We start from the raw sequence: 11,489 nt of genomic DNA on the forward strand, positions 1-11,489 counted from the left end.
CTGAAATGTGACCCGAATGCGACTTTTTCTTCATCTCTGGGCGAGCTACGTCATTTGTGTGCAAAGAAAAACGGGGAAAGACGCAGCCTCTTAGTGGAAGATACCGTACAGGCCAAAGGTTTGGACTCACCTTCTCATTTCAATGCATTTTCATTATTTTTTTGACTATTTACATAGTAGATTATCAAAGCTATGACACCTGTAAAGTGAACCCTTTCAGGTGACTACCTCTTGAAGCTCATCAAGAATTCCAAGAGTGTGCAAAGCAGTAATCAGAGCAAAGGGTGGCTATTTTGAGGAAACTAGAATATAAAACATGTTTACAGTTATTTCACCTTTTTTTGTGAAGTACATAACTCCACATTCATAGTTTTGATGCCTTCAGTGACAATCTACAATGTAAATAATCATGAAAATAAAGAAAAACCTTTGAATGAGGTGTGTCCAAACTTTTGGCCTGTACTGTACGTCATCACAACATCCGGTTTTGGAGGTCCTTTTTTGGCGTTCGAATTTTTGGTGCAGAACTAGTCAGTAGTGTGCACATTAAAGGCTGTATGAGTATATATTTTGATTCCAAAGAAACGGTGAATGTTGAAGGACCAGATTTGGCGCTGTGGCGTATTTGCTTACATGTTGCGTACATGCAATGTAAGCGAGTTGAAAAATAAAGCTGACGTAGAATTACGCTGATGTCAGTGTTGCTTGCCTCTACTTAACAGCCATAAAAATATGAACCCTCCCAAATACATTACACTTTATATTTCTTGTCACGTTATATTTTATTTTTTTATTTAAGTTAAAAAAAAATGGTGTGGCGGATTTTATTTTATTTTTTAGTACTAGCGACTTTGTTGTTTATTTACGGCAGTGGTTCTCAAATGGGAGTACGTGTACCCCTGGGGGTACTTGAAGGTATGCCAAGGGGTACGTGAGATTTTTCAAAAATATTCTAAAAATAGCAACAATTCAAAAATCTTTCATAAATATATTTATTGAATAATACTTCAACGATGTTAAATATTTCTTTCTTTGTGAAGAAATGTTTAGAACAGTGGTTCTTAACCTTGTTGGAGGTACCGAACCCCACCAGTTTCATATGCGCATTCACCGAACCCTTCTTCAGTCAACAATATATATATACTGTATATATATTTTTTCTAATTCAAGACTAAGTTATGTTTTTTTTTTACTGGTGCACAGAATGAACCGTGCATGAACATGACCTTGTTCAAAGAACAAAACCAACACAGTGCATGAACTCACAACAAATTACACACCTGCAAATCACTCTGACTTGAAGCTCTTGCTGTATCCATAATACGCCGATAGGGAGAAGTTTTTAATTTACACGATGAGTCGGGTATGTCTTGACCTCCGCGGCGGAGGCTCCACCGAACCCCTAGGGTTCAATCGAACCCAGGTTAAGAACCACTGGTTTAGAATGACGTTGATGAATCCAGATGGATCTCTATTACAATTCCCAAAGAGGCCACTTTAAGTTGATGATTACTTCTATGTGTAGAAATCTTTATAATTGAATCACTTGTTTATTTTTCAACAAGTTTTTGGTTATTTTTATATATTTTTTTCCCAAATAGTTCAAGAAAGACCACTACAAATGAGCAAAATTTTGCACTGTTATACAATTTAATCAATCAGAAACTGATGACAGTGCTGTATTTTACTTTATCTCTTTTTTTTTTCAACCAAAAATGCTTTGCTCTGATTAGGGGGTACTTGAATTAAAAAAAATGTTCATAGGGGATCAATGAAAAAAGGTTGAGAACCACTGATTTACGAAATATGGCCATGTTGTCGCTTTATCAAACTGCACATGCCACTTTTTTATACTGGAGCCTGATAAAAATCACATTCTACTTGCAATGTAAACATAATAGATTTGGAAAAAATCTAATTTGGGCCTCTTTGACTTGCAGTGTAAACGTAGTGATTCTAATAGGGATGTGCTGTTCCAATCGCATCTAACTGAAATATGTTACACATGTTTTATTCAGCTGACTCAGAATCCAGAACCAAGCCAACACCTTCCATCCCCACCCCGGCTAAACCTGAGAGGAAGATGAAGGAGGAGCTGCAGAAGCAGAAGGTTCTCCTGGAGGAAAGCAAGAAGCGGCTGCAAGGTATGAAAAAAGACAGCGGCCACAGGAGGCCAGTAAGGGATAACCTGGAGGAGATCCAGAAGAAGCTCTCGGAGCAGGTAGAGCATTGGGGCAAGAGGAGGGTGCAGAAGTCCAAAATTAAAGGTGGGGAAAAGGAGGACAAAGATGGAGGAAAGAGAGCTAAGGAAGGTAGAAAGGAGAAGGAGTGGAAAATGGACAAAGATGGGAGGAAAGAGGAGTGGAAGTCTCCAAAGCACAACTCTCATAAGGAATCCTGGCGGAAGAACCAGGACGAGTGGGAGACCAAGAAGCACGAGCGCCGCCAGGACAGAGAGGACCGCAGGAAGGAGAAACCTTGGCACAAGAGTTCCCAGCAACATTCCCACAAGCCTCATCGCAACCACGCAGGCGACTTTTGGTTGGAGCAGGAGCAGAAGCTGAAACGCAACATCCGCCCCCGCCCGTCCTGCACCTCCGTGGAGGACTGCGCCGCCAAGGAGGGCCTCTACCCGGTGGAGCTCCCCGAGTTCGACGAGCTGCTGGACGGCTACCTGAGCAAGCTGGAGGGCACGCCGCCGCACAGCAAGGACGCCGTCCGGAGGCTGGCCTCCGACTTCTTCGCGGACGGCGTCTTCATGCACGACCGCGTGCTGTTCGCCGACTTCGCGGAGGACGTGGCGGACATCCTGGAGGACATGGTGGAGGTGGTGGAGGACGGCAGGCGCAGGGGCGACGACTCCCTGGAGGAGGAGATGGAGGAGTTTGAGAGGGAGGCCCTGTGGAAGTTTGCCGCCACGTTCTGAGCCGCACGTAAGACGCAGCACCGGGGGACATTTTGAGAGCTGTAATTGTAGTCCACACACATCCTTCTCAGCTTGAATCGCTTGTTCTCATAACGGACCTCTTCATGTCCTTCGCCAATCTGCTGTGGACTTGTTTTTACACCCTCTTCTTTTCTTCCTGCTGCCGCTTACTTTGAATGCATGTCATCAAATCAGGACGCATTCTTTGGGGAGGCCGTCAAAAAGTTAAAAAAGGCGTGTGATGTTCAGGTGGTGCAGGAAAAGTAGCCTGCCCAGGAGTGAGGCGGGCGTAACCGCCCTGTCCCAGGGGATCCAATACCCATTTTCACTTTATGTTGAACTGGTTTGGCCGGTTTTGGAAGGCAAGGTTTTTATTACATGCATGCAAACACAAGTGCAGATTAAAGAGAGAGCTGCATTTGATGTGTTTGACATGTTTGCAAACATGTGGTCTACAACTACTACAGCAAAAAAGTAGTGACTTTTATTTTATTATTTTCAAGTTATTTCAAAAGCCTGTGAACAAAGCATTGGGACACAGGCAATGTAAAGCTGGTTACACAAGTAAAGATTTATTTTTTCTCTGTTTAATTTGATGAATTAAATAAAACTTCCCTCAAAAGGTTTGATTTAAAAAAAAATACAATTTAAAGAGGGTTGTCCCAATACTTTGTCTGTATGGTTTTCAAGCTGGCTTTCAGTTGCGTGCACACAAGTAATGTAGTTGTTGCTTTGTGGAGAAACGTTTTTGATTGAAGTTACAAAATGAGGTTTTGAAGTAGTTTTATTTATTGCCCTGGCATTTTTTTTTTAATTTGTGGAAAGTTTTATGGTTGTCTCGCAAATGTGAATGTGTTGAATTTAAGTTTGAAAAGTCGGCCAGCATATGCTTATGTGCCTTTTGTTGCTCAAAGAAAGTGTTACGGTACTGTACTGCTGAAAAAAGTATTTGAAGGGGATGAATGTCACGGGTTTCATTGTTTCATTTTAATTTAGACCAAAGAGATTTTGGAAGTGTTTTAACGGACGCTTATTACTTTCGAGTAATTTAGTATATGAGAGGTTTTGACAATATTGAGCTCTTTTGTGTGTTTCCTGATTGTAAGAAGTGAGTTATTTTTCTCGCAGTGGAGCTGCTGCAGTCCGTTACCGATTTCTGCCCATTAAGTTCAATAAATTGTCACCACGAAACAATATTTTTATTTTGAGAATTATTGTCTTTCCACATTCGATAATAGTGCGTGTACATATAAACTATATAAACTGCACATTCGATGTGTACTTTGTGCTCTACTTAAAGGCCTACTGAAATTAGATTTTCTTATTTAAACGGGGATAGCAGGTCCATTCTATGTGTCATACTTGATAATTTCGCGATATTGCCATATTTTTGCTGAAAAGATTTAGTAGAGAACATTGACGATAAAGTTCGCAACTTTTGGTTGCTAATATAAAAGCCTTGCCTGTACCGGAAGTAGCAGACGACGTGCGCGTTACGTCACGGGTTGTGGAGCTCCTCACATCCTCACATTGTTTACAATCATGGCCACCAGCAGCGAGAGCGATTCGGACAGAGAAAGTGACGATTTTCCCATTAATTTGAGCGAGGATGAAAGATTAATTTGTAGCTCTGAATTGTACATGTGCAAGTCATGTGCTCTATTTTAATTGCACATTTGTTTGTGCATGTGTACGCCATCTATATCAGTGATTCTTAACCTTGTGGAAGGTACCGAACCCCACCAGTTTCATTTGCGCATTCACCGAACACTTTAGTGAAAAATAAAATGTTTTAGGTTTTTTAATTCAAACTCCCAACAAATTACACTCCTGCAAATCAGGGTGACTTCTGCGGTTGCCGTATACATGTAAGGGATTTTCCAGAATTATCCTAGTAAATGTGTCTAATAACATCTGAATCGTTCTCACTGCCCTCACCTTTTTTTTTCTTTGTAGTCGTTCACTCTAACTTTCCTCATCCACAAATCTTTCATCCTCACTCAAATTAATGGGAAAATCGTCGCTTTCTCGGTCCGAATCGCTCTCGCTGCTGGTGGCCATGATTGTAAACAATGTGAGGATGTGAGGAGCTCCACAACCCGTGACGTCACGCGCACATCGTCTGCTACTTCCGGTACAGGTAAAGCTTTTTTATTGACCAAAAGTTGGGAACTTTATCGTGGATGTTCTCTATTAAATCCTTTCAGCAAAAATATGGCAATATCTCGAACACAGGACTAGAAAAAAAAGGCGAGGGCAGTGAGCACGATTCAGATGTTATTAGACATTTACTAGGATAATTCTGGAAAATCCCTTACAGTATCTGCTTATTGTGTTACTAGGGTTTTAGTGAGATTATGTGGTACCTGAAAGTCTGAGGGGTGTGGCCACGGGTGTGGTGACCGCCAGTTGAGGGAAGCCACGTTTCTCAACTAGGCGAGGCAAAGGCAGCCGTTGGGGCCAGGCTGAGCTTTTTTTCCCCCTCCTACACAGTGGCAGCATCCCACGTTCGGGGGAGGCCGGTCCGAGGATGTCACAGCTGCCTCTTTTAAAGGCCTACTGAAATGACATTTTCTTATTTAAACAGGGATAGCAGGTCCATTCTATGTGTCATACTTGATCATTTTGCGATATTGCCATATTTTGGCTGAAGTTTTAGTAGAGAATATTGACGATAAAGTTTGCAACTTTTGGTTGCTAATAAAAAAGCCTTGCCTGTACCGGAAGTAGCAGATGATGTGCGTGTGATGTCACGGGTTGTAGAGCTCCTCACATCTAAACATTGTTTATAATCATAGCCTCCAGCAGCAAGAGCTATTCGGACCGAGAAAGTGACAAATTCCTCATTAATTTTAGCGAGGATGAAAGATTCGTGGATGAGGAAAGTTAGAGAGTGAAGCACTAAAAAAAGGCGGCGGCAGCAGTGGCGTTTCACATGTAATTAGACACATTTACTAGGACAATTCTGGAAAATCCTTTATTTGCTTATTGTTTTAATAGTGTTTTAGTGAGATTATAAAGTCATACCTGAAAGTCGGATGGTTGCGGTGAACGCCAGTGTCTCTGAGATAAGCCGAGGAGCCAAGATCACAGCTGCCTTTTTGAGGTGCAGGAGGTGGTCGCATAATCCACTCAAGTCTCCGGTAAGAGCAGACTTGATATCACAAATTTCCCATCCAAAAACTTGCTGGTTGACATAGAGCAGGGGTCACCAATCTTTTTGAAACCAAGAGACTTCTTGGGTACTGATTAATGCGAAGGGCTACCAGTTTGATACACACTTAAATCATTTGCCAGAAATAGCCAATTTGCTCAATTTACCTTTAATAAATAAATACATAATATATATATATATATATATATATATATATATATATATATTAAAATGGGTATTTCTGTCTGTCATTCTGTCGTACATTTTGTTTCCTTTTACGGAAGGTTGTTTGTAGAGAATAGATGATGAAAAAAAAACTTAATTGAACGGTTTAAAAGAGGAGAAAACAGGAAAAAAAAGAAAATTAAATTTTGAAACATAGTTTAGCTTCAATTTCAAATCTTTAAAATTCAATATTCAACAGAAAAAAATGAAGAGAAAAACTAGCTAATTCGAATCTTTTTGAAAAAATTAAAATAATTTATGGAACATCATCAGTAATTTTTCCTGATTAAAAGAAATTTTAGAATTTTGATGACATGTTTTAAATAGGTTAAAATAAGTCGGCTCTTACCGTAGACATGAGCGGATAGCTTGCGTCGTTCCTCGTGCACCTGTAAGAGGCAGCTGTGACATCCTCCGACCGGCCTCCCCTGAACGTGGGATGCTTCCACAGTGTAGGAGGGGGGAAAAAAGCTCAGCCTGGCCCCAATGGCTGCCTTCGCTTCGCCTTGTCGAGAAACGTGGTTTCCCTCAGAGACACTGGCGGTCACCACACCGGTGGCCACACCCTTCCGACTCTCAGGTACCATATAATCTCACTACAACACTACAATAAGCAGATACTGTAAGGGATCTTCCAGAGTTATCCTAGTAAATGTGTCTAATAACATCTGAATTGTTCTCACTGCCCTCGCCTTTTTTTTTTCCTAGTCCTTCACTCTAACTTTCCTCATCCACGAATCTTTCATCCTCGCTCAAATTAATGGGGAAATCGTCGCTTTCTCGGTCCGAATCGTTCTCGCTGCTGGTGGCCATGATTGTAAACAATGTAAGGATGTGAGGAGCTCCACAACCCGTGACGTCACGGGCACATCGTCTGCTACTTCCGGTACAGGTAAGGCTTTTTTATTAGTGACCAAAAGTTGTGATATATAGCTTGGTCCAATTTGTTATATATTCTAACAAAGACAAATCATTATTTCTTCTAGATTTCCAGAACAAAAATTTTAAAATAAATTCAAAAGACTTTGGAATAAGATTTAAATTTAAATCTACAGATTTTCTAGATTTGCCAGAATAATTTTGAATTTTAATCGTAATAGGTTTGAAGAAATATTTCACAAATATACTTCGTCGAAAAAACAGAAGCTAAAATGAAAAATTAAATTAAAATGTATTATTCTTTACAATAAAAAAGAAAATACTTGAACATTGATTTAAATTGTCAGGAAAGAAGAGGAAGGAATTTAAAAGGTAAAAAAGGTATATGTGTTTAAAAATCCGAAAATCATATTTAAGGTATTGTTTCTCTAAAATTGTCTTTCTGAAAGTTTTAAGAAGCAAAGTCAAAAAATAAATGAATTTATTCAAACAAGTGAAGACCAAGTCTTTAAAATATTTTCTTGGATATTCAAATTCTATGAGTTTTGTCTCTCTCAGAATCAAAAATGTCGAGCAAAGCGAGACCAGCTCGCTAGTAAATAAATAACATGTAAAAAATAGAGGCAGCTCACTGGTAAGTGCTGCCATTTGAGCTATTTTTAGAACAGGCCGCGGGCACCACGTTGGTGACCCCTGACGTAGAGAAACATGTTCGCTTGACTGCTCTGTGTTAAAGCTTCACAACAAACAAACACCGGCTGTGTTTCGGTTGCTAAAGACAGCTGCAATCCACCGCTTTCCCCCAACAGCATTGTTCTTTTATTGTCTCCATTAATAATTGAACAAATTGCAAAAGATTCATCAACACAGTTGTCCAAAATCCTGTGTAATTATGCGATGAAAAGTGACGACTTTTAGCCGTGTGTGGTGCTGGGCTGATATGTCCGCTACAACCCGCACGTCATCATTCTGCTACGTTTTCAACAGGAAACTCCGCAGGGAAATTTAAAATTGCATTTTAGTATAAACTAAAAAGGACGTATTGGCATGTGTTGCAATGTTGATATTTCATCATTGATATATAAACTATAAGACTGTGTGGTGGGTAGTAGTGGGTTTAAGATGTGCATTTGTAGCTCTAAATTGTACATGTGCTCTACTTTTAAATGCACATTCATTTGTGCATGTGTACGCCCTCTATATCAGTGATTCTTAACCTTGTTGGAGGTACCGAACCCTACCAGTTTCTTTTGCGTATTCACCGAACCCTTCTTTAGTGAAAAATAAAATGTTTTTTTTTTTTTTTTTAAATTCAAGACAAAGTTATGTTTTTTAACTGTTGCACAAAATGAATCGTGGATGAACATCACCTTGTTCAAACCACAGCATGAACTCACAACAAATTAGACACCTGCAAATCAGGGTGACTTCTGCGGTTGCCGTATACAGTTGTGATCAAAATTATTCAACCCCCACACAATTTTGGTGTTTTAGCAAGTTGGACATTTATTCCGTATTTTGTTTATAGTCATATCAAATAAAGATGTGTCAAATAGACAAATGCAACTTAAATTGTAACACTGTATTTTACAAAATACCAAAATAGGACATTTTTCTTAATATCTCATTGACAAAATTATTCAAGTCCTAGTTACATGCATCTTTAGTACTTAGTAGAACACCCTTTGGCAGTAATGACATCCTTCAAATGTGATACATAACCGGACACAAGCTTCTTGCAACCATCTACAGGTATTTTAGCCCATTCCTCTTGGGCAAAGGCCTCCAGTTCATTCATATTCTTGGGCTTGCGTGCTGCAACTGCCTTCTTCAAGTCCCCCCACAGGTTTTCTATAGGATTTAGGTCTGGCGACTGAAGGCCACTCCAGAGTCTTCCAGCCCTTCTTCTGCAACCACTCTGATGTTGATTTGGAGGTATGATTGGGATCGTTGTCCTGTTGGAAGGTCCAACGTCTCCCAAGCCTCAGCTTCGTCACTGACTTCATGACATTTGCAGCTAATATATCCTGGTAGGAAATAGAATTCATAATGCCTTGAACGCGCTGGAGATTCCCGGCACCTGAGGCAGAGAAACACCCCCAGAGCGTGATTGACCCCCCACCATGCTTAACAGTAGGCAAGGTGTTCTTCTCTTTGTAAGCTCCATTTTTCTCCTCCAGACATAACGTTGATTCAGAGGCCCAAAGAGTTCCAGTTTTGTCTCATCGCTCCATAGAAAAGTTTCCCAAAACCTTTGGGGTTTGTCCAGATGATTTTTGGCATACTAGAGTCTATTTTCCTTGTGCCTGGTAGTCAAAAGTGGGGTGCGCCTGGGTGTTCTGGCATGGAGGCCTTCATCTCGTAGTGCGCGCCTTATTGTCTGGGACGAAACCTGTGTTCCCCCCTCTGCAATGTCCTGTTGTAGTTCCTCAGCTGTTACCCGGGGGTTTTTCATCACTGTACACTTCAAATACCGGACAGCATCCTCTTTCTACCACGCCCAGGTAGTGTTTCCACTGTGCCTTTAGCTTTAAACTTGCGAATTATGCTCCCAACTGTCTCTTGGAATGTGTAATGTCTTTGCTATTTTCTTATATCCATATCCTTTCTTATGAAGAGAAATTACCTCCTCTCTTGACTTCCTTGACCACTCCCTGGACTTCACCATGTTGCAAATACACCATTGACCATCTACAAGAAGCTGAGCGTCACAGTCTTTTTCAATCAGTTTAATTGTTGCTCGTTATGGTTCTAATCACATCTACAGGAGTTTTTAACACCTGATTGAAAATACCTTATTCAAATTTTGTTCTTAAGAGTCATGATCTTCAAGGGGTTGAATAATTTTGTCAATGAGATGTTAAGAAAAATTTCCTTTTTTGGTATTTTGTAAAATACAGTGTTACAATTCAAGTTGCATTTGTCTATTTGACACATCTTTATTTGATATAACTATAAACAAAATACGGAATAAATGTCCAACTTGCTAAAACACCAAAATTGTGTGGGGGTTGAATAATTTTGATCACAACTGTACATAATACGCTGATGGGGAGAAGTTTTTATTTACACGATGAGTCGGGTGTGTTTTGATCTCCGCCGAACCCCTGAGGATGGAGTTCCAGGTTAAGAACCACTGATCTATATCAAATGGATTAGATTGTGCACGTGTGTACCTCATGTGCCCTCGATTGTGCACGTTTTTCCTTCCCAGCAGGCACAAGGCAACGTTGATTATATTTTAAATGACTTTGAAACGTTGCAAAATAATTGTTTTCGTAAATTGAGACAATGTATATGTCCACCACGTCGTTGGTTTGGGAAATTAACAAATTTCAAAGGTCAAATAAATGTCAAAACCTGAATAAACGTCATCAAAGCATGTTTCAAGGTTGTATTGATGTTGTAGAACAGTGGTTCTCAAATGAGGGTACTTGAAGGTATGCCAAAGGGTACGTGAGATTTTTTTTAATATTCTAAAAATAGCAACATTTCAAAAATCCTTTATAAATATATTTATTGAATGATACTTCAACAAAATATGAATGTAAGTTCATAAACTGTGAAAAGAAATGCAACAATGCAATATTCAGTGTTTGCAGCTAGATTTTTTGTGGACATGTTCCATAAATATTGATGTTAAAGATTTGTTTTTTAGTGAAGAAATGTTTAGAATTAAGTTCATGAATCCAGATGGATCTCTATTACAATCCCCAAAGAGGGCACTTTAAGTTGATGATTACTTCTATGTGTAAAAATCTTTATTTATAATTGAATCACTTGTTTATTTTTCAACAAGTTTTTAGTTATTTTTTATATCTTTTTTCCAAATAGTTCAAATGAGCAATATTTTGCACTGTTATACAATTTAATAAAACAGAAACTGATGACATAGTACTGTATTTTACGTCTCTATCTCTTTTTTTCAACCAAAAATTCCTCTGATTAGGGGGTACTTGAATTAAAAAAATGTTCACAAGGGGTACAGCACTGAAAAAAGGTTGAGAACCACTGTTGCAGAATATTGCTTGGGAAACTACCAGAATTCAGTGGTCAAATCAACATCAGAACCAAACATTAATTAAACGTCAAACGATTGCCCGACAGAACCCAATTCAACAAGTTATCAATGTTGTTTTATTGTCTTGTGGCTGCTGGGTTGATAATGCATGTGTACTTATTGTGCATTTGTACCTTAATTGTGTCTCCCATCTGTTTACAATGGATAAATTGTGCAAGGGTTCCTCATGTGTGTCCCTCGACAGTCTCATGTACCCTCGATTGTGCAAGTGTACCTCATATTCG

General features: G+C 39.5%; 1 protein-coding gene and 1 long non-coding RNA gene across 6 annotated transcripts in view; both read left to right on the forward strand.

Annotated features, from left to right (window-relative positions):
- pbxip1a (pre-B-cell leukemia homeobox interacting protein 1a) overlaps positions 1–4,122 on the forward strand; it is a 29,779-nt gene extending 25,657 nt beyond the window's left edge. For all 5 annotated transcript variants that reach the window (XM_061897444.1, XM_061897441.1, XM_061897442.1 and 2 more), the window contains one exon: positions 2,019–4,122. In XM_061897444.1, the coding sequence (XP_061753428.1) occupies positions 2,019–2,926 (908 nt within the window). In that variant the 3' untranslated portion in view covers positions 2,927–4,122. The remainder of the gene's footprint in view (positions 1–2,018) is intronic.
- A 2,252-nt stretch (positions 4,123–6,374) lies between these two features.
- LOC133551108 (uncharacterized) lies at positions 6,375–8,653 on the forward strand. Its single transcript, XR_009806423.1, has 2 exons — positions 6,375–6,885; positions 7,014–8,653. It is a non-coding gene; the product is annotated as an uncharacterized LOC133551108 (long non-coding RNA).
- Positions 8,654–11,489: the final 2,836 nt, after the last annotated feature.

Source organism: Nerophis ophidion, linkage group LG04, assembly GCF_033978795.1.
Source record: "Nerophis ophidion isolate RoL-2023_Sa linkage group LG04, RoL_Noph_v1.0, whole genome shotgun sequence".
NCBI classification, from domain to species: Eukaryota; Metazoa; Chordata; class Actinopteri; order Syngnathiformes; family Syngnathidae; genus Nerophis; species Nerophis ophidion.